This window comes from Tasmannia lanceolata, unplaced genomic scaffold, assembly GCF_043159265.1.
Source record: "Tasmannia lanceolata isolate RefF3 unplaced genomic scaffold, GAP_Taslan_0.1 ptg000008l, whole genome shotgun sequence".
Lineage (NCBI taxonomy): Eukaryota > Viridiplantae > Streptophyta > Magnoliopsida > Canellales > Winteraceae > Tasmannia > Tasmannia lanceolata.
Window position 1 is genome coordinate 16374560 of NW_027518685.1, and position 21492 is coordinate 16396051.

The 21492-nt window shown below is 39.4% G+C and overlaps 2 protein-coding genes across 3 annotated transcripts; one reads left to right on the top strand and one right to left on the bottom strand.

The window, feature by feature from the left end:
• Positions 1-519: 519 nt before the first annotated feature.
• LOC143884585 (sugar transporter ERD6-like 6) lies at positions 520-16498 on the top strand. Its single transcript, XM_077388233.1, has 18 exons — positions 520-924; positions 1009-1071; positions 1168-1257; positions 1377-1436; positions 1561-1626; positions 1726-1791; positions 1930-2005; positions 2705-2769; positions 2851-2943; positions 3096-3176; positions 3268-3352; positions 10534-10580; positions 10696-10758; positions 10975-11034; positions 11212-11277; positions 11374-11433; positions 14086-14200; positions 16081-16498. The coding sequence occupies exons 1-18, from the start codon at positions 718-720 to the stop codon at positions 16191-16193; spliced, it is 1476 nt and encodes a 491-aa protein (XP_077244348.1). The 5' UTR covers positions 520-717; the 3' UTR covers positions 16194-16498.
• Positions 16499-17619: 1121 nt separating this feature from the next.
• Positions 17620-20881, bottom strand: LOC143884586 (uncharacterized). 2 transcript variants are annotated; one of them, XM_077388234.1, is made up of 5 exons: positions 20206-20881; positions 19217-19306; positions 18850-18917; positions 17963-18113; positions 17620-17859 (listed from the first exon to the last, which is right to left on the bottom strand). In XM_077388234.1, the coding sequence occupies exons 1-4, from the start codon at positions 20830-20832 to the stop codon at positions 17978-17980; spliced, it is 921 nt and encodes a 306-aa protein (XP_077244349.1). In that variant the 5' UTR covers positions 20833-20881; the 3' UTR covers positions 17620-17859; positions 17963-17977. The 2 variants fall into 2 exon arrangements, 1 of the variants encoding a protein (XP_077244349.1); XR_013252989.1 differs by lacking the exon at positions 18850-18917.
• Between the last annotated feature and the right edge of the window lie 611 nt (positions 20882-21492).

Consider the following 21492-nt stretch of genomic DNA (forward strand, 5'->3'; position numbering starts at 1 on the left):
ATGTGGGCCCACATTGTTTGGATGATCCAAAGCGTTCATTTGATGGGCCCTGACATAGATAGGGTGTGCTCAAAAAATCAGCTCCATCGGATCATCCTAACCCTTCAATCTATGGACGAACCTTCAGTTGAGGGGGCCTCCTTAAACAAATTGAAACTACAGGAGTATTTGTCACGTTTTAAACTATAGGGGTGGAAGTGGATATGTCAGAAACTAGGGGGTGTAAATGTAATTTTCCCTATTATTAAAGTCAACAGCCCCACTATTTTTGACATTCCACCCTGCTCTTTATTTTAGCTTAAACATTTGAAAACAGCTGTTCATATATTCCGTTGATATCTGACAGTCATACTGCACGAGACGATTAGGTGAGAGTTTTCTGCACGTGAAAAAAACCACATAGATAATCCCACGATGCTCAACAAGATCAACGGTCCCGATCCCACAAAAATATCCTCAGTGGGACCCAAAAAAACGACTATCATCTTAGTTGTACATACTAAAAACGGAGAAGAAAAGTAGCTGTTCCCGTCCCCCCAACTGATAGAGATCACACGAAACATTTACCTTTTCTGTCTCTCTCTCTCATCATTGTCTCCTTGCATTTGAGGAGGATAAGAAGAAGAAAGAAAAAAAAAAACCCTTCTTAGATCCGAAAATCGGAACCCGAAACAATCTTGTTTCGTTCTTTCTTTGTTTCGGTATCGGTTCGGCGCCATGAGTTTCCGAGACGAGAATGAGGAAGGGAGGTCAGATCTTAGAAAACCCTTTCTGCATACAGGGAGTTGGTATAGAATGGGTTCGAGACAGTCTAGCATGATGGACAAGCTCGGATCCTCTGCGCAGGTCATCCGAGACAGCTCAATCTCTGTTGTCCTCTGCACTCTCATCGTTGCTCTGGGCCCCATTCAATTCGGATTCACCGTTATCTCTCAAGCCCTAATTTTCCATCTCTTCATTTCCCCCTTCTTCTTTTTTTCCCTTGTTTGATGTTTTTCTTGTTTTCAGGGAGGCTACTCTTCTCCAACTCAATCTGATATCATCAGTGATCTCCAGCTTACCCTCTCCGAGGTGAGAGCTTTAGATTTCGATATTTCGTCATTTTATTGTTAAATTCTCAAACTGTTCTGTTCTTTTTTTTCTTCTAATGTTTGATCCATGAATCAGTTTTCTACCTTTGGTTCTCTGTCGAATGTGGGGGCGATGGTTGGGGCGGTATCAAGTGGTCAGATCGCAGAGTACATTGGGCGAAAAGGGGTAGGGAATGATTGATGTTTCTTTTTTCTTTCTATGCTTCTATTTGCTGATGAATTTTAGCCTTTAGGTTTAAATTTAGTTTAAGATAATTTTATTGTTTTATTGCTGACTGGACGCAGTCGTTGATGATTGCTTCGATTCCCAATATCATTGGATGGCTTGCCATATCTTTTGCCAAAGTGAGCAAGTTGTTTCTATCTTATTTAGTTTTTGGTGGACATGGACATGGGCATGGGTTTTCTTTGAGGAATTTCATCAAACAGGGCTCTTACTTTCTATATTTGCTGCTTCTTTTCGGTGTAGGATTCGTCATTTTTGTACATGGGCCGGTTGTTAGAAGGATTTGGAGTGGGGATAATTTCTTATACAGTAATCCTGGCTCCTCTGTTCTTTTTAGTTCGTAATGTAGAAGTTCCTTGTATGTTACAGAGAAATGTTAATTGTATTATTCTTGTTGGGATTTGGTAGGTGCCTGTGTATATAGCGGAAATAGCTCCTCAGAACTTGAGAGGAGTGCTTGGAGCTGTTAATCAGGTTAGTTCGTTGATGCTCATTTCCTTTTTCTTAGCAGTTATTGTTTTAATCCCCAATTAGCATTTATAATTTCTGTTATTATTTTTATTGTTCAAAATTGAGCACATCAAATGGATGAAGAGAGGTTTCTTTTTGTAGCTTTCTGTCACAATTGGCATATTGCTCTCATATCTCTTGGGAATGTTTCTACATTGGAGAGTGCTTGCGGTTGTAGGTATGACTTTTGCATTAGCAATGCCTTGACGTAAAATCCATTGGAACTCTTTGTATGATCTCTTCTCTGTTCACATAAGTATCAAATCCACAGAAACTAATTCCCTCATTTTGACTCATACTTAATGGCCATGATGTACAAAGTTCTCTAAGGACGATGTGAAATTTTTTCTGAGGAATCGAATTAGTTATTTCCTTATTCCACTTCAATTTTGTATGCACCAATGCATTTCCTTTTTTATGCGGGGAAACTTTATTAATTAAAGCAATTAAGAAATGAGGCACTGTGTTCTTCTTTACAAGACGGATGTCACTTCTGTTTTGTGCAGTGATTACATTTAGTCAAAGTTTAAATAGTCGAAACTTGGTTTGAATTGATGACTACCTCACCATCTAATTAGCTTAAAACTGAGACAAGTTCTCAATTATGCTTTGCAAATCCAAATAACTTATGCTGTAGTCTTGTTTTCCAAGTATTTGATTGAGTAATTTTGATTACTCCATTGAGTTTTTGGATCTGGTAGTTGAGTTTTTGATTATTTGATGAGGCTTTTTGGGCAGTCTATTGAGTTTATTTAGGTTTTGAAAAAACTGAGCGACCCCTTTTGGTATCTTTCATCTTTTGTTGAACATAGGTTCCCACAAAGTGACTTTGAGCATGTTTGGTATCAGGCAAACTTGTGTCCTTTTGTTTTTGCAGGAATATTGCCCTGTACAATTTTGATTCCTGCTCTATTTTTCATCCCTGAATCTCCTCGATGGCTGGTGAGACTCATAAAATACAGGCTTTTCAACCAGGGTTGGAAATAATTTTCTTAATTCCAATGTTTTCTTGCCAATATTCAGGCGAAAATGGGTATGACGGAAGATTTTGAAGCTTCTTTGCAAGTTCTACGAGGATTTGATACTGACATTTCTATTGAAGTAAATGACATCAAGGTGCCGTCTTGAACTCCCATCCCATTTTATTGCTTTTCATTACTCTAATACATGTTACTTGTTCATCATTTTCCTTCTTGCATGGGATTGTTTATTGTCTCAGCTTCATGCAAAAAGCTTCAATTACTTTCTTAGCATGTTGCTTTGTGCAGAGGTCTGTAGCATCATCTACCAGAAGAACCACACTCAGATTTTCGGAGCTCAAGCAGCGAAGATATTGGTTTCCTCTGATGGTATTGCAACATTTTTACAGTTCATGTGCCATTATTTCTACATGTTGAATGTAGGTAATGATCAGAATTTTATCTTTTTGACATTTTGCAGGTTGGTTTTGGTTTACTTGTACTACAACAGGCAAGTGGAGTCAATGGCATCCTGTTTTATGCGGCCACTATTTTTAAGGCTGCTGGTAAGTTTTACCATTGACTTATTTTGGGCTAGATTTCTACATGACAATGAAGCATTGAATGCTACCAGTTGAGTATACTTTGCATGTTTTCTATATCTTGATTGGTTCTGAATTAAGGGATCTAGGGCTGATGGAATCATACATCTATGTCGTAAATCGTAATCAAGGAAGTCTCTCTCTCTCTCTCTCTCTCTCTCTCTCTCTCTCTCCCCCTTGCTTCCCCACCACATTTCCAACATTCTATTCCTCCCATCAGGACGAACTTCATTTTATTCAGCCATATCTGCATTAGATTGGAGAGTCTGAGCATCTCCTCTTTGTTAATCTGTATTTCTTCTGGAGCTTCTTCATGTGGTTGATCAATCAGATTATATTGCATCGAGTAAAGTTTCAAATTTCTTCCTGCTTATCTTGGGCTTCTATCTGGATTGCCATGAAGTCATGTTTCCCCCTTTTCAGCCAAAGTTCATTCCTACATAAGCACTGTTTAGGGTTGATTGTAATCTACCTAAGATTTGTAAGATCTTACTTTCTTTCACATGCTATCAGAGCTAACATGGCCTATTGACCACTTGAATTAGTGAGGAACATGAACACTGTTACTTTTACTAATTGGATAATTGATTGGAGAGGATGTAACCATCTGTTAGTGTGATGTTCAGGCTACTGCTGTTGATTGGATGGACGGGGTAGATAACATAGCATGCACACAGATTGGACAGCAAAAAATCTCATTCTCTTTTAATTTATCATTTTCTTTTTTTGCTAGATTTTTACTAGATTTTTTAATATATTTTTCGAAGAGTAATCAACTTGTATTTCAATTGAAATACTTCCTTCTTTTCTGGACTTGGCTTTGATCCACCCCAGGGATCTATCTTCTTCGCTTCCTTTTTCCCTTGTTCCCTCTGGTCCACCTAAACTTTACAATTTCACTGTTCTTGAATTCCATTAGAACATTTGCAAGATGCCCATCGCGCTTCTTTTTTCTATTCCCGTTATATGAGATTACCAATCTTAAAACCATTTGAAACTTCTAGTTGCTCTGCAACCCCCGACAAATTAGAACCTATGATTTGGCCGACACTTCAAATTTATTGCCGACACACGTGTCGTATCGTGTCCGACACGACACCCGTGTCCACACATGTCGACACTCCTTTAGACACTTTTAGATGTACTGCTAGAAGTGTTAGCAACTTTATATGTATGTATGTGTATGAGTGTGACACTGTTTCTAGTTTTTTAGGGGTTTCCTTGTCAGATACCTCATATCGATGTCGAAACTTGGTTGAAACTCGGCACACGACTCCGTGTCCACAAATCATGAGTATATGTACTTTCTATTTTAGCCGTGTCCCCGTTTCTAAATTTTGGGAGTTTGTCGTGTTTGACACCCCGTGTCCGTGTTGAGACGCGACACTCGTGTCCGTGTCCACAATTCATAGATTAGAACCATCCGTGTAGACTTCCAAGTCAGACGAATAAGAGGAAGGCTGCCTGAGAAGAAGACGGCGTTTCAGCCGGTAGAAGCTCTTTCAGGAGGCGAAGGCGAAGACCTCTTCTTGATTTAGAAATGATAGATACTAATCATCCTCATGTGAATGAAAATGAGCAAGGACTCTCTTATGGAAATCAGTTTCGTGGTATTGAGAAAGACCTTTTTCGCATAAATTCTTACTGGATCATTGGAGAAGGAAAGGATTGTAGGCTGAGGAAAGCGATGTAGGGCCTAAAACAATTTCCTCGTACATGGGTTGAAAGGTTTAGCTCGGCATTGAGGAAAATTGAATTCAAGCAAAGGTGTGCAGACTATTCCGTCTTTGTTAACATAGATAGAGGTGGCACCACAATTTTGCTACTTATGTTGGTGATAGTGATACCTGGTGACAACAAAGAGTTATTTAGGACCTGAAAAACTGTCTTGGGAAATTATTTGACATCAAGGACCTCAGTCCTCTAAAACGCTTTCTAAGTATTGAGGTAGCAAGATCGAGACGAGGTATCTTCGTATCCCAATGAAAGGATGGTGTATGGTGTGGGAGAGGATCATGATCTAGGTGGACCTGTGGTATGTTGTATCCCACTATGTTTGGCATTTCAAGAGTTTACATGGTGCAAGTTGGAGACATTAGCATCTTAGAGTGTTCTAAAAGGTTGGTGAAAAAGTAGTTTGGAAAGATAGTGTCGTAAGAAATTTGATGTCTCATATTTGAGTTGTTGCATGGTGCCATGGTTTGGAAGAGACCTATATCCAAATAAAGGGCATATAAAGGGTAGTGATGTTACATTTTGGAAGTGGGGCCTGATTGGATGATATGGAGTTGTTTTTCATATCTGTTTGTATTGGATTTGTCATTGTTAGCACTAGTTACTACTGTGTTGTAGAACTAGTCCTTTCCCTTTTCGGCGACTTTTTTCCTAGTCAATGCTGCGTTGTTAGAGATTTAGTCTGTCCTAATTCGAGGTGGTGCTATGTGGAGTTCATGCTTGTGCCTTTCTGGTCGATTTGAATGAAAACAACCACACGATGTTTAGGAAAATTCTAAAGAGTGCGGGAGTGCAAGAGAAAGAATTAGAAGTCGCATCATCTCAGGAGCAGCAAGAGAGGAGCATATATTTATAGGTGATGGAAAGGAATTGTCAGAAGTGGAGGCAAGTTTCAAATGGTGGTTGAAAGATAAAAAACACACCACAGAGGATTCCAATAACCTCAACTTTGATGGGATATATCTCTTAGCAGCCCAGGGTTGGTTGACATGAGCGGCATCATCATGGATCACTTCGGTGAAGATAGGTTGGCTTACTCCGGTCCTTAGGGTTGAAGGGCTTAACCTTTTTCTTTTGTATGTGTAATGGACTTTTGCCTCAGCTTTAGGTTTCACCCAGTACTATATTCAATGGGTGAGGAAGGGGAAGAAGTTTCATCAGATGCTAGTGAAACCACTGTTTTAAAAATACTTATGTCAATAGTCGACTTGCGCGAGTCAAATCCCTTTTACCTTGGTTGAGTTATTGTACGATTCATATTTTACCCTACCGAGTCAATCAAAACCCCTTTAACTCTCTCAAATTATGACCACGTTAACTGAGTACTCAGCCATGCCATGCTGAGTTGACTAGAATTTGCTTTGGCAGCATTTTGGCCCACATCCATCTTTTGAAACACGGAGTGAAACGACTCATGGAGATCTTGGACACTGCGACATGTTTAGGGCTACATTTTATATGCACATATAGGAACTAATGAGGAGTGAATGCACTTGATAGTTAGATTTGGAGTTGGGTCTCAAGTCTCGTTATCTTAATGTTCCAATTATCGTTATTCATGAGATTAGAATAAGAGTTTTGCCCATTTAATACTAAAATCAGTGTTTCAAAACTTGGACTTGGATGAGGACTCGACCAGGGTAAAAGGGAGTTGAATCGGACGAGTTAATGACTGACATGGTCAATTTTTCATTAACTCAGGTGAGTCAAAGGATTTTTGATTGACTTGTACAGAAAAACCTGAATTCAGACGAGAACTTAGCCAAGGTAAGAGGGAGTCGACTCAAGTGATTGGATGATTGACTTGGGGAGTTTTCAAAAATGACTAAAATAGTTATTCCTTCCACATACATTTGGGTTCTTGAAGAAGTATAGTGCTTGAAGCAAAAATAAGCTAATGGCCTCAAATTCTACCTATTGATATGTAGAATAGCCTTTAGAGTGAGAAATGATTTTTTAGTATTCGCTTGACCAATGTCATCACTTGGGAGAACCTGTAGCGAATTTGGGAGAACTTGATAACACTTTTGATGATACAAACTGGAGGTTTGGTCGTAGAATCCGAACATCAGAGGTAAGAGTAGCTATGAAAAATATGAAATTGGGTAAGACTAAGGGGCCTGCTGATATTCCTTTTGAGACTTGGAGATGCTTGGGTGATGTGGGTTTGGTTTGGTTAACTAGACTATTTGACAATATTTTGAAGACTAAGAAGATGCCTGATGAGTGGAGGAAGAGTACATTAGTACCTATTTATAAGAATAAATGGGATATTCAGAGTTGCACCAATTACCGGGGAATTAAGCTAATGAGTCACACCATGAAGCTTTGGGAGAGGGTAGTTGAGCATAGACTAAGAAAAGAGACTAAGGTGTCAGATAATCAGTTTGGCTTCATGCCCGGACGATCGACTATGGAAGCTATCTTCTTGATTAGGCGGTTAATGGAGAGATTTAGAGAAAATAAAAAGGACCTTCATATGGTTTTCATTGATTTGGAGAAAGCGTATGATAGGGTTCCCAGTAGTGTTATGTGGTGGGTCCTTGAAAGGAAAAAAGTGCCTACTAAATATGTTGATGTGATTAAGGATATGTACGATGGAGCAGTAACTAGTGTCAGAATCACGAATGGCTTGTCTAGTGACTTTCCAATTACAATAGGACTGCACCAAGGATTAGCTCCGTGCCCTTATCTTTTTACGCTAGTTATGGCATAGTATTAATCGACGAAACCAAAGCTAGAGTAAATGCTAAGTTAGAGTTATGAAGAACTACTTTGGAATCCAAATGTTTTAGACTGAATAGGACTAAGACAGAGTATATGGAGTGCAATTTTAGTAATGTAAGGAGGCGGGACGAGGATGTAGTAAATATGACTGGACAAGAGGTACCTAAGAGGGATATCTTTTGCTATCTTGGTTCAATTCTGCATAAGGAAGGAGAGATTGAAGAGGATGTTAACCATAGAATAAGAGCAGGTTGGTTGAAGTGGAAGCTTGCCTCAGGAGTTCTGTGCAACCGTAAATCCCTGCCAAATTGAAGGGAAAGTTTAATAAGACAGTTATGAGGCTAGCCATGCAGTACGACTCAGAATGTTGAGCCACCAAGAAGCAACATGTGCATAACATGAGTGTAGCAGAGATGCGAATGCTTAGATGGATGTGCGGCCCACAAGGTTAGATAGAATTAAAAATGAAGACATTCGTAGAAAGGTGGGGGTGGCACCAATTGAGGAGAAGAAGATGGTTTGGACATATCCAACGTAGGCCTTTGGATGCTCAGGTAGGAAGAGGCGACTTGTGCCAAATTGATGGAGTAAAAAGAGGTAGGGGCAGACCGAAAACAACTTGGGTAGAAATAGTGAGGAAAGACTTGATAGCTAGGATCGTAACAGAGAACTTGACCTTGGATAGATTAGAATGGAAGAATATGATCCACGTAGAAGAACCCAACTAGAGCTAGAATAGAGCCGTGTAGATTCCTTTCACCGTCTTCTTGAAATTTTTCTGAATGATTCATTTAGCCGACCCCAACTAGCTTAGGACAAAGGCTTTGTTGAGTTGAGTTGAGTTACTTGACCAATGTTTGAAATCTCTTGTAAAAAACTTGTTGAAGGCAATACTAGGTTGACTTAGGTAGGTAAATGGTTTAACTTGTGAGTTTTTGTGGACTTGGCCACATCGAATGAGTTTTCAATTGATTTGGTAGGGAAAAAACTGTGTCAACTTAGGCATGCCAATAATTGAGCCAATGAGTTTAAACTTTGACCTAGAACACCTGCTACTGTTCTTCTTCTTAACAAACGTCGGGATCTTGGAGAAGAGCCATTTCATACACAAGTACAAACCTCATTTATGGACTTGACCACATAGAATGAGTTTTTGATTTATTTGGTAGGGAAAAATCTGCGTCGACTTGGGCGTGTCAATAATTGACGTGGTGAGTTTAAACTTTGGGCTAGGCCACCTGCTATTGTTATGCCCCCTGAACAAGCATCAGAAGCTTGGAGACGAGCCTTTTTTTTATACATAAGTAAAACCTCAATGAAAATTACTTCAATCATCTGGGATGAGGTGTCTCCCAATTATTTCACTCAATGATAGAGACATATGGTCTTCAGTCTTCTACAAGTAGGGGTTTTAAGGTATAATTGTAAGAAACTAGAGTCAATTCCTAATTGAGCCATTGACCAACCTACCGTTGTCGAAAATGTAAGTCAATATAAGTCATGAATATCTTCCTCTTGGTAACATGCAAAACACCATAGACAAAAAAGTACAGAACAGCATCGTACTTCCTGATGATAGTCTAGTACCATCAAATTTTAGTGTAAGGCCACTTGGATTTCGGAGGCTTCATACAGATCCCCTTTTGGCACATAAGTTGTCAAGGATCACCGCTCTCGGCCACTGACTTCCACTATCTTCTGAAAGAGCACACAGATGAATTTTTAGCCTTCTTCTCACACCACCATTTTTTTTCCTAAATGAGTTTTAGATGTGTTCTTTTGTACACTAATAAATGGAATTCTTTATTTGAGAAGGACAAGTATTACTTTTCTACGAAACAACAAGTATTACTTTCTATGTAAAGACAAGGATGTTGTCATTCTAATCTATCTATTATGTTGCCATTATTTTCCATCCATTATTTTCCATCATACCTAATCTGTAAATTAGTAGGAATCCCCTAAGATTTTCTATTTATTTGCTCTGAAAGCATATAGTTTATCACTGAATAACTCTCATTTTTTTAATACTAATAACTCTTAATTTGTTGAGAGTATCTTTTTACATGGAACAGGGAAATGACATTTACATGATTTCAAGTGCTTGATAGAATCATCTGAGGATTCTATTTCTGATTGAACTATATTATTACAATCTGCGATAGACTTATGTTAAATGGTAACAAGATGTTTGTGTTATGTTGGCCTTTTTTGGAATGGCTATGTTGGCCTTTCTTAACCTAATTTGTGGGAATAAGTGAAATTGGTCCGTGCAAAAGAGTTTGATGAACATGAATCATAATTTATCTACAATTATGTTCATCTTGTCTATATTTGTCTATAAGTGTAGTGCAAGACAGATCTTGAAATAGGCTCACCGTGGTGAATAACTGAATATAGTCTGAGTTTATGAACCTCGTATTGCATTTTGTCTTACCTAGAAACGGTATTTCCTAATTTTTTATATTGACATTTACCATATTATAGTTCCTTTTATATAGATGGTATTTCATATTTTTTTATATCGACATTTATCATATCATAGTTCCTTTTCTATGGATCCCCGTGTGCATCATTTACTTCAATAGAAAGCTAGGGACACTCAAGCAGCTAAGAAACTCTGTATTGGCTTTTAAGTGGATATTAAAGTCAGATGATTGCTCTTATGTATCAAATTTAAACAGGGATTTCATCAAGTGATGCTGCAACAGTTGGAATTGGGGCCATTCAGGTTATAATCTTGAACCTTAAAATGCATAAGCGACGATACAAAAATAATTTAAATTGTGACTTAGGGTGGGAAATTTGTCTTGCAATCATTTAACAAGAAAATGATATTCTTATAGGTTGTTGCGACTGGAGTTTCTGCTTCGCTGCTAGACAAAGCTGGTCGTCGAATTCTTCTTATTGTGAGTTTGAACAAGAAGGTTTCGTTTCTTTGTGCAGGATTTCATACTTAGGCCCTGTTCGTTTGAGATTGTGGCAACCGATTGTGATCCCCCAATCTGATTATTGTTATTTTGAGTCCAATAATCAGTTTGAGGGCTCACAATCGGTTGTCATAATCTCAAACGAACAGGGCCTTATTCTTGGTAAACTTTCTAGAATGTGGTTTATTGCTGCAGATCTCCTCCTCTGGAACGACAGTTAGCCTCATCCTGGTTGCAGTTGCATTTTATGTGAAGGTTTGTCATTCTGAGCAAAGGATACAGGCCATCGAAAATCTTCTTTTAGTTTACTTTTTGGTGTATAACTGCTGACTACAATGTCCATGTGTTGAGAGTTAATGAAAAATTTCTTAGGAGATTTTGCTCCTATAATTTTGCATACTTTCTAAGGATTTTGATTTCTATGGAACCCAGGATGCTATATCAGAAGATTCTCGATTTTATAGTTTCTTGAGCATCCTTTCACTGGTTGGCATTGTGGTATGTCTTCATTTATGGATCATTTTGTGACTTTTGTTTAATATTCATTCTCAACAATGTATCCATAGTTCGTCTAACCAATACATTTTCCTCCAGGCTTTTGTCATTGCTTTTTCTCTGGGAATGGGAGCAATTCCATGGATTATAATGTCTGAGGTATATACTTTTCATGTTACCTTTTTGTACTGAGTGAGACAAAATCCTCATTTGTATTTTGATTGGATACAAGAACTTTTGTATGTGACGTTTACGTGGCACATGGAAATAGATTCCACACTTGTATCAAACACTTGTAGTGAACATAAAGTCCCTTGGGTTATCTTGTTAAAGGATCTTCTTATTCATATCCAAGTATGTGGAGTGTATGCCACTCCTTTTCCCTAGATTTGGGCATGATTGTATTGTATCAATCATGTTCATTGTTCAACATTTAATTCTTTTTACTGTACTGATCCATTCAATATTTTTGATATTTTTGTGGAAGGGAAATGTGAGAAACCATGCTTGTGTTCACGATACTAGTTCTAACTGAGTTTGAATCTCTTACTGAGGTGGCTCCAACATTTAATTCTTTTTACTGTACTGAGCCATTCATGAAATTTTTCTAAAGGATTCATTTTAGACGACCCCAATTAGTTTGGGACAAAGGCTTTGTTGAGTTGAGTTGAGTACTGTACTGAGCCATTCAATGTTTTTGATATTTTTTTTGGAAGGGACATGTGAGAAACCATGATGAAGAAAGGCAATGCTGTTAACATTTACTGCTAAATTTGAATACTTTTATGTGTTGAGTTACATGAGTTTTATTAGTTTTTTGAGGGCAATTATTGCCTCCTCTTAATTATGATTGTCTTTCTATTTCAATAGAGTTAAATGGTTCAAAAAAATATGAAAGGAGTTCCATTTAAAAAATATATATGTATGTATGTATGTATGTGTATAGAGAAAAGGGTTCCTGCGCTCGAGCACAGAAACAGGGGGGGCATTAGGGGGGTGATCCAAACCATTCATTTGGAAGGCCCCATCATGGATGGGGGGTCTACCAAAAATCAGCTCCATTGGATCACCATAGGGTGTCCATTTGTGGGGCAAAAAATGGACAGATACTGTTTGTCCACAAATCTGTCCATTTTTCGCCCCACAAATGGACACCCTAAGGTGATCCAATGGAGTTGAATTTTGGTGGACACCCTATCCATGAAAGGGCCCATCAAATGAATGCTTTGGATCCTATAAAAAATATGGCCCCACCCTGTTTCTGTGCTCGAGAGCAGAAACCATTATATATATATATATATATATATATATATATATATATATATATATATATAACGAGTTTTACTAATTTTATGAAATTTTAGTGTTAAGCAATTTGGAGAATTGGATGAGAAGGCCCAATCCATTTTTGTAGCACTTAGTGGAGTCAGGCTAAGATATTGGAAACTTGAGTTATAACAAGATTTAGATGGTAGTTAGTGGAGTCGGGGCAAGTAATTGGAAAGTCGAGTTAGAAAAAGATTTACACAATCTCCCATGAGAGACCCATAGAGCATTTTGTCTCTTGAGTTGGTTTCTGGATAGGAGAGTGAACAGAGAGACACGGGTTTTTTCTCGTCAGTTTCTTAGTGTAATGATCTTGCATTTTTTACGTTTGCATATCACTTTGCTCGGGCAAGTTTTGTGTTTCTAATATGTGCCACTAGGGCTGCAACAGGGTCGGGTTTTTCAAAACCCTAGCCCAACCCTTGATCCCATTATCTCGGCCCCGACTCCTGACCCGCCCTGACCCTGAGTCAGGGCCGAAAAACCTCAACCCATTGCCCACCCTAGAGGGCTCAGTGCGGCCCTGGCCTGCCCTGATTGGCCCTGATTGACCCTAGTGCAAATACCTGTTAAGAGTGCCAAAAATAAAGCAACCACATATCATATAGAACAAAATGATCCATAAACAAAGAAAGGGAACAAAATAAGACAATATGAATTCAACAACATGACGGGCAGTAGAGATAATTAATAATAATAATCTAAAGAAACATCAATCCAAGATAATAGAAAACATTAGCAAAAGAAACATGCATAGATGGTTCAATTATATAATAAAAGACTTAGGGTCGGGCCGACCCGATGTATTAACCCTGAACCCGACCTGACCCTGAGTCAGGGCCTAAAAAATGAACCCTGACCCGCCCTTAGGTTGGAAAATCCAGCCCAAACCCTGGTCGAGCTCAAGGCGGGTTAGGGCTGGTCAGGGCTGACAGGGCCAAACTTGCACCCCTATGTGCCACTTTCCACAAACACATTATCCCCTCGTGGAACATATGCTGTACGTATACAAAGACAATAAGACCTGAAAAGGTGTCAAGTTTATTAGTGAATCAACATGTTCAGCATCATTGGCCACTAATGTGGCACAAGATATTATTATTACCTCATGCTCCCATCTATAGGTGGTTTTGTATGGTTAGGCATGCTCAAACTTTGTCCGAGATAAAAAAAAATGATGTGTTATTGCTCAAGCTTTGAAAAACAGATTGTCATTTGCACCGCCCATGCATACTGTATTTCCATGCATGTCCATAGTATGTGTACATTGGGATGGTTGCCAACAAGGAACTTCATCAAAGGAGTGATAGTTAATATTTATTGCGGATTAGATTTCTCATTTGGCATTTAGCGTTGGAATGTTTAATTCCTAGTGATATGATTGTAATGTTTGGATTTATTGTCTATTAGTCATGTGCATTTTGTAAACCCAATATCGGATTCTTTCTTGTGATCATGCTTTAAGATGCTCTTGTGGTGTTGCAGATACTTCCAGTGAGTATTAAGAGCCTTGCTGGTAGCACAGCAACTCTTTTCAATTGGTTAACATCCTGGGCGGTTACTATGACTGCAAACTTGCTTCTAACTTGGAGTAGTGGAGGTGTGCCCCTGCATTTTTGTCTAGTGTTTTCACATGTTTGTACATTGCTATACAATCGGGTGATCCAAACCATTAATCTGCTGGGCCCTGACATAGATAGGGTGTGCCCAAAAAATCATCTCCATAGTATCATCCTAACCCTTCGATTTGTGGAGGTTTAATATGAACAGATTTGTGGAGAAGGCAAGTTCCACCTTTTCCCTAGTCTTGTTTTAGAGCTTCTTTCAAGCAAGTCAGGCAGGCAGGCAAGGGCGTGAAGGTGGGCGGTCGGTCCAAGGAAGGTGCGCTTCGAGTCCCGCTTCGGGACCTGCTTACACTCAAGTTACTTGCGAGCACGAAAGACTTCCTCTTCACTCAGTGAAATCATCATCTCCATAGTATCATCCTAACCCTTCGATTTGTGGAGGTTTAAAATGGACAGATTTGTGGAGGTTTAAACCCGTCCATTTTAACCTCTACAAATCGAAGGGTTAGGATGATCCTATGGAGGTGATTTTTTGGGCACACCATATCTATGTTAGGGCCTTACAAATGAATAGTTTGCGTCACCCAAACAATGTGGGCCCACTCTATTTTTTGCCGACAGACTAGATAAATTATCTAGTCCATCGGAATAGAAACATTTTTTCTCATATATATATATATATATATATATATATATATATATATATAGAGAGAGAGAGAGAGAGAGAGAGAGAGAGAGAGAGAGAGAACGGTTTCTACACACAAGTGTAGATAAGTTATCTACACAGTAGCTTAAAATACAGTGGGGGCCCACATTCTTTGGGTGATCCAAAGCATTCATTTGATGGGCCCTCACATAGATAGGTGTGCCCAAAAAATCAGCTTCATAGGATCATCCTAACCCTTCGAATTGCGGAGGCAAAAAATGGACAGATTTGTGAAGGTTTATACACGTCCATTTTACCTCCACAGATCGTAGGGTTGGGATGATCCTATGGAGCTGATTTTTTGTGGACACCCTATCTATGTGTGGGCCCATAAAAAAAACAATATGCCCTCCATTGTCTTTTAAGCTAGTGTGTAGATAACTTATCTACACTTGTGTGTAGAAACCGTTTTCTCATATATATATATATGGAAATGATATCTGCGCCAAGTGTTTCGATAAACATGCACTCCACTTGATTGTCGTGTAGTATTTAAAGGGTTGAAAGAGCTTTTTGAGAACTGTAATATCCTCTTTAAATACTACACGGCAAACAAGTGGAGCGCATGTTTATCAAAACACTTGGCGCAGATATCATTTCCCTATATATATGAGAAAAGTGTAGCTACACATACGTGTAGCTAACTTAGCTACACCGACGCCTTAAAATACAGTGGGCCCACATTGTTTCGGTGATGCAAACCATTCATTTGATAGGCCCTCACATAGATAGGGTGTGCCCAAAAATTCAGCTCCATAGGATCATCCCAACCCTACGATTTGTGGAGGCAAAAATGGCGTGTAAAAACCTTCACAAATCTGTCCATTTTTGCCTCCATAGTTTGAAGGGTTGGGATCATCCAATGGAGCTGATTTTTCGGGCACACCCTATCTATGTGAGGGCCTATCAAATGAATGGTTTTGATCACCCAAACAATGTGGGCCCACTGTATTTTAAGCCATCGGTGTAGCTAAGTTAGCTACATGTATGTGTAGCTACACCTCTCTCTCTCTCTCTCTCTAATTGTATGATGTATGTGTATCTGTATCTATAGAATTCGGTCTCAACCATGTGTATTCAATTACCATTCAAAAAAAAAAAAAAACCCCATGTGTATTCAATTCTCTCTGTGTATGACGGAGGTCCATCATAGAATCTAAGAATATATGTGTTTCCTCTCTAAATTTAAAACTACGCCTCTCTCTACAGGAACCTTTACAATTTACGGAGTTATGAGTGCTTTTACGTTGGTATTTGTGATATTGTGGGTTCCCGAGACAAAGGGGAGAACATTGGAGGAAATCCAGTGGTCCTTCAGATGACTTGTCGAGTGCTTTTCGGTCTTATTTTGAGAACCGTGTTTTGATGGCTTGGTTTACTGTCCTTGCTACATTCCAGTTCCAGAAAGCAAACCTGGTCAGCTCCTCTTCCTCATAAAAAAAAATCATCTTGTGCTCTAAGCAAGCTTCATTGCTTGTAATTTTCCAACCCAATGCCGTTTTCTGTATTGCACCATGTCAATAACTGAATTTTCTTGTTGTTACTATTTTTGCCATTGATTCAAGAGAGAAACGTCACAGTAAGGGTTTTGCATTTCAAGCCAGAAATACGAACTTCCATTATTTTCTGACTAGCGTTGCAGGTTTGTTCTACCAGTGTTGCGAACTTTGGGCTGAATGGCTTGCATTGATATCTATTTTATGGAATCTACTAGGGTCCATCGCAAAAGGCTTTTCGCAGCTGGTCATTCACACGTCAGACCAGCCACCTCAATTGTCTCCATTCATGAGGTGGGCTCGTCTGACGTGCAACAGACCAGCTGCGAAATGCCTTTTACGATCGACGCTAGCAATTCCCCAATTTTATTATGTAATTGTAATAAAAATATATTTTTAGCATCTCTTGATATCATCTTCTAACTTATAAAAGCCATTAGAAAAACCTCAAATTGAGCCATGTGGCAGCCCTGGTCGATTTTCAATGACAGATGAGCCAGTGACTGAAAGTTTCCTATGGCTCCGATGTCCTTTTCCTCTTTTGAATGATATGACGCTATGTCCGATGACTGTCGATTGCAAGGTTGCATGCATCCTGGACTGGCCATTTGATTGTCTTTCAATTTTATTGCGAAAAACTTATTGAACAGTACTGCTACATCTACACAAATGAGGGGGATTTGTTCATCTAGTCTGTGTACACATCCCATTCTGCATAGGCAGAACTGCCATTTTTCAGAACAAAAATAAAGAGACCAGGAAGGGGAAGAGCATGAGAGACAAGGGTTAAACAAATTTGGCCCTCTGAGTCCCCTCCAGAGATTCACCAAGAGCAGACATGAGCAGGAAGAAGAAGAGCATGAAAGGCGGAGGGAGGGGGGTCCTTTTAGGATAATTTAAGGAGAAATCGACCCGCCCAATAACCAATCAGAAAATTCCTAAAAGTAAAAAAATGACAGGTAAAACAGAGAGCAGGGTGCACAGACCTCACCCTTTCATCTTAGTATATAGTTAATTAATATATTCCTGCATATAACTCTGTAGGGTTTGCCATCCCATACGTTGCATCACATTCTACTAAAAGATCGACTGTTTGAATTACATCTTTCACGATTAGGGAATAGGAATCTCACAGCATCCTTGAAATCCTGAGCACAATCTGTACAAATTTGATATCCTAGAAACCCTCTTAACCTTTCCCCGTTTAGAGCATTGAAAACACGCCCTCACCGGTGACATGATAGAGAGAAGGTACTAAACAAACTTGGCGCACATTTTATTTGCATGAAACTATGAAAAATTATACATAAACAAACACTTGTTTTTGTTCTGCCATAGGTGATTTGATCGAGTGGACTCAAATGGGCACTGAGTCGAGTCTTAGACACTGGATTATACTTCATTTCCTCCGTGCCACAAGTTGCTAAACTTGTTCTAACACTTCACAAGACTGCAGAGAATTTAGTGTATTATTCTTTGAAATGGCAATGTAGCCAACTGCAAACTAAGTAGATCAAACTGGACATGAACAGGTATCACGCTTTCGAATTTAGACAACGAGATGAACCGAACACTTGTTTTGGTTGAAGGATTGGGCCTATCTCTGTGAGTCATTCTTCATGTTGTCCAAAAAACGTGAAGACCAGGAATTCCTTAAGGCACTTAGTGTAGACGCAAGGTCGCTCTATATGAACAAGGTGACCTGCCTTCGTTATGGCTTCCATTGTAGCCTTGTCCCCAAGTTGCCTGTAATCAAACACACCCAGAATTAATGAATGGATTCAATGAAGATTAAATCAGGCTATACTTGCTAGAAGTTATTACTGGATACTGATATCATCAGTAGGGATTCCCATAAATGTGGGTCATTCCGACATACAGTACAGATTTTCATGGAATCCAAAGTTAAGCAGGCGTAGAACCTTCCTGGAAAACAAGGATCTTGGGAAAAAATTCCTTAAATAATGAGTTATCCAAATGCTAGAAAACTCATATCCCAGGGACTTTTTTTGTTCCATTCAGATTTGTACACTCGATCCAAATGGCTTTTAAGGAAGCTCTGGCTACTTTTCAGTTCACTTTTGCGGCTGTTCGGCATGCTGGTAGCTATCCATCTTTTAAGAAACCCTGATTGATAAATAATTATATTTCATTTAATATTTACTTGATGATCCACGGCAATCCTGTTCAATTATAGTAAGAGGATTAGCCTCGATCAAGCCTTATTCATGATTCCACCAAGAGAAGCTAAATCATTGATTGTTAGTCCTTCATCTATATGAAGGGATTGGGGCGAAGATGGTGTGGGTGTCCTCATCATGGTGCTCTACAAGATCAACGGTCTTGATCTTTACATACATGGCCTCCTATGCTCCATTTGTAAGACCCAAAAGTTGCCTTTTCGCCATTGACCGTAATACTGACTTTCTGCTTAATAAAAACTTTAAAAAGCTTGCTAAAAAACAAGAGCGTTTAAACTTACTCCTTCATATTCTTAGCAAGCTCGATATTGAAAATCTGGTCGTTCTCTCCCCATAACAAATGTACGTTCTGTGACAAAAAAAAAATGTTGAAGTAACTAACCATCAAATCCTTGTATTTTAACTGACGGGATCTGCTAGGGTCCATTGCAGAAGGCATTTCGTGGCTGGTCTGTCGCATGTCCGACCAGCCACCTCATGAATGAAGACAACAGCTTTTGTCTCCATGCACGAGGTGGGTGGTCATACGTGCGACAGACTAGCCGCGAAATGCCTTTTGTGATGGAAGCTAGCAATTCCCCTAACAAAAACATAAGAAAGTTAAAGATTATATAACTAATAAGTAGAGTCAATTTGCCTTTCTCTTACCTGGGAAAATTTGGGGATTACAGCATCCTTGTTACTAATGACTAGACTTTCTAGAAGTTCAGCTCTTTCCTTCCTGTTTGTAAACATCACCTGCAATTAATCAACACCGATACCCCCACAAAAGCTTCAATTAGACGGGGTCAAAACCCATTGAGATTTATTTAAATGCTCCCAAGGGTTGGAAATAATATTCTAGTCCTACCCGACATCTCCATTATTGGAAGAGGTTGGTATTTATGAAGGAACAAGCAACGGATGGACATAATTAATGGCAGTAAGGAAGCATAAACATCAAATTGGAAAGCCCCAGCCATCCTATTGATGGGCTTGAAAATGGACGGTTGAATATAGAAAATGTTAATTCAGAATAAGTAAGTATGTTAATCCGATGGCTACCATGACCGCAGGCCCATCATGTGAAAAACCAATTGTGTAATCACGAATGCCACATGACTAAGTACTGTTTCTAATTAAAATTCAGGAATGCTTCAGTAGGACAGATCTGAACCGTCTATCAACCAAATGTGGGATCTGAACCTACCATTTTATATGATGTGTGGGCGTGATGCCTAGTTTTTTCAAAAATTACACTGGGCCCAATTCATAGGTTGATCCAAACCGTTCATTTGTTGGGCCTCAAAATAGATATCCTATACGCCATAAATCATCTCAATAGAATGACCCTAACCCTCCGATTTATTATAATATGCAGTCCGTCTGACCCTATGATCTAGACGGCCTGCACATTATAGAAACCTCTATAGATCGGATGTTTAGGATCACCCTAGGGTGATAATTGACGGGGAGCAACTTATCTACGTTGTGGGCCTTGTGGTCCAATAAATGAACGGCTTAGATCATCCTAAGAAGTGGGTCCCACATGACTATTTAAAAAAAAAAGACTTCACAGGGCAGACCAATAAAATTTCAAAATTACATATGCATAGTTTTTGACAGTGCATGTTCAGTATTGAATAGCTAAAACAAACCTCAAGGTAATCTCGGTGGAGTCTATCAGGGAACCAGAGCTTCTTGTGGGCAGCAACAGAAAGAAGAGCCTTGAGTCCCTTCACTGAGTTAGGAAGCAAAAGTTCCGACGAAGACGCAAAGCCCAACCTATTCAGAGTGGTATCACTAATGGAGTCTGTCATGGCAATGATAGACCCTGATATAACCAAACACGAAACAAGCTCCGGGTACAACTCCGCCATTTTAAAGGCCACCATTCCACCATAACTAAACCCCACCATACCGCACCTCTCCACGCCTAGCTGGGCCAGTGCCTTGGCCAAACACTCGGCCTGGAACGTGGGAGACCGATCACTACTTGAGGTTAGAGAGCCCCCAAAGAAGAGAAGGTCCGGTACGTATACCGCAAACTTGCTCGTTAGAGCACCCACTTGGAATTGCCATGTAACTATGCCCTCGGCCGCGAACCCATGAACCAGTACCACTGCTGGTTTCTTTCTCTTCTCCTTCCCTTTGGTTTTCGTCTCAGTTGGGACCCAGAATGTCATCACTGTTCCCTTTTCGATCTCCACCGTCTGTTGTTTCAGTCCGGCCCACTTCATTAGCCCATGTAGTAGAGGTTTTTGTGCAGCCACAAAGTTCACCATCTCTCTCTCTGTCTCTCTCTCTCTCTGTCTTTTCTTTTTTTTCTTTTTTTGACTTTAGAAACTACAAAGCCTTTCTTTTAAAGAGTGGGTATGGAGGAATAGAAGAGAAAGTCAAGTGGTTTGGTGACCTGTTATTATCTGGTATTTAGTAAGGTTAATGCTGATATTGGATTTGCTAGGGAGTAGGGACCATCACAGAAAGGAATTTCGCGGTTGGCTGTTGCATGTGAGAGGAGCCACACAGGCTCACTTTTCAGCAGATTTTGTCTTGATTCATTTAATTTATCCGAGGTGGCTGCTCTCACATGCAACATCCAGCAGCGAAATGCCTTTCTGAGATGGTCCCTAGCAAATCACTCCTTGCATATATTAGTCTTGTATTTAAAATCATCTCTTCAACCTAACCTAACAAACACAACCTGTAAAAATATTTCATTCCACACGTATCAATCAAGCACATCGTGTTCGATCAACTGCACTGCCTACTGCCTACTGCCCTACTTGCTCGGCTACCCAAAGAGACATTTCAACAATTACTTTTACCTACTGAAATGACATCTTCATATAAACATAGGGAATATGAAACCCGGACACCATCCTGTAAGTTTATTTAATAATGGGAAAACTTGCTCCCTCCCACTCCCTATGTTTTATTTAAAG

Excerpts from the sequence above, each read along its gene's own strand:
- LOC143884585 (XM_077388233.1), top strand. The coding sequence starts at position 718 with ATGAGTTTCCGAGACGAGAATGAGGAAGGGAGGTCAGATCTTAGAAAA. Across the intron at positions 925-1,008 it reads CCATTCAATTCGGATTCACC|GGAGGCTACTCTTCTCCAAC; the intron begins GTTATCTCTCAA and ends TCTTGTTTTCAG. Across the intron at positions 10,759-10,974 it reads GTCGTCGAATTCTTCTTATT|ATCTCCTCCTCTGGAACGAC; the intron begins GTGAGTTTGAAC and ends TTATTGCTGCAG.
- LOC143884586 (XM_077388234.1), bottom strand. The coding sequence starts at position 20,832 with ATGGTGAACTTTGTGGCTGCACAAAAACCTCTACTACATGGGCTAATG. Across the intron at positions 19,307-20,205 it reads TCCACCGAGATTACCTTGAG|GTGATGTTTACAAACAGGAA; the intron begins GTTTGTTTTAGC and ends GATTAATTGCAG. Across the intron at positions 18,114-18,849 it reads CTTGCTAAGAATATGAAGGA|GCAACTTGGGGACAAGGCTA; the intron begins GTAAGTTTAAAC and ends GTTTGATTACAG.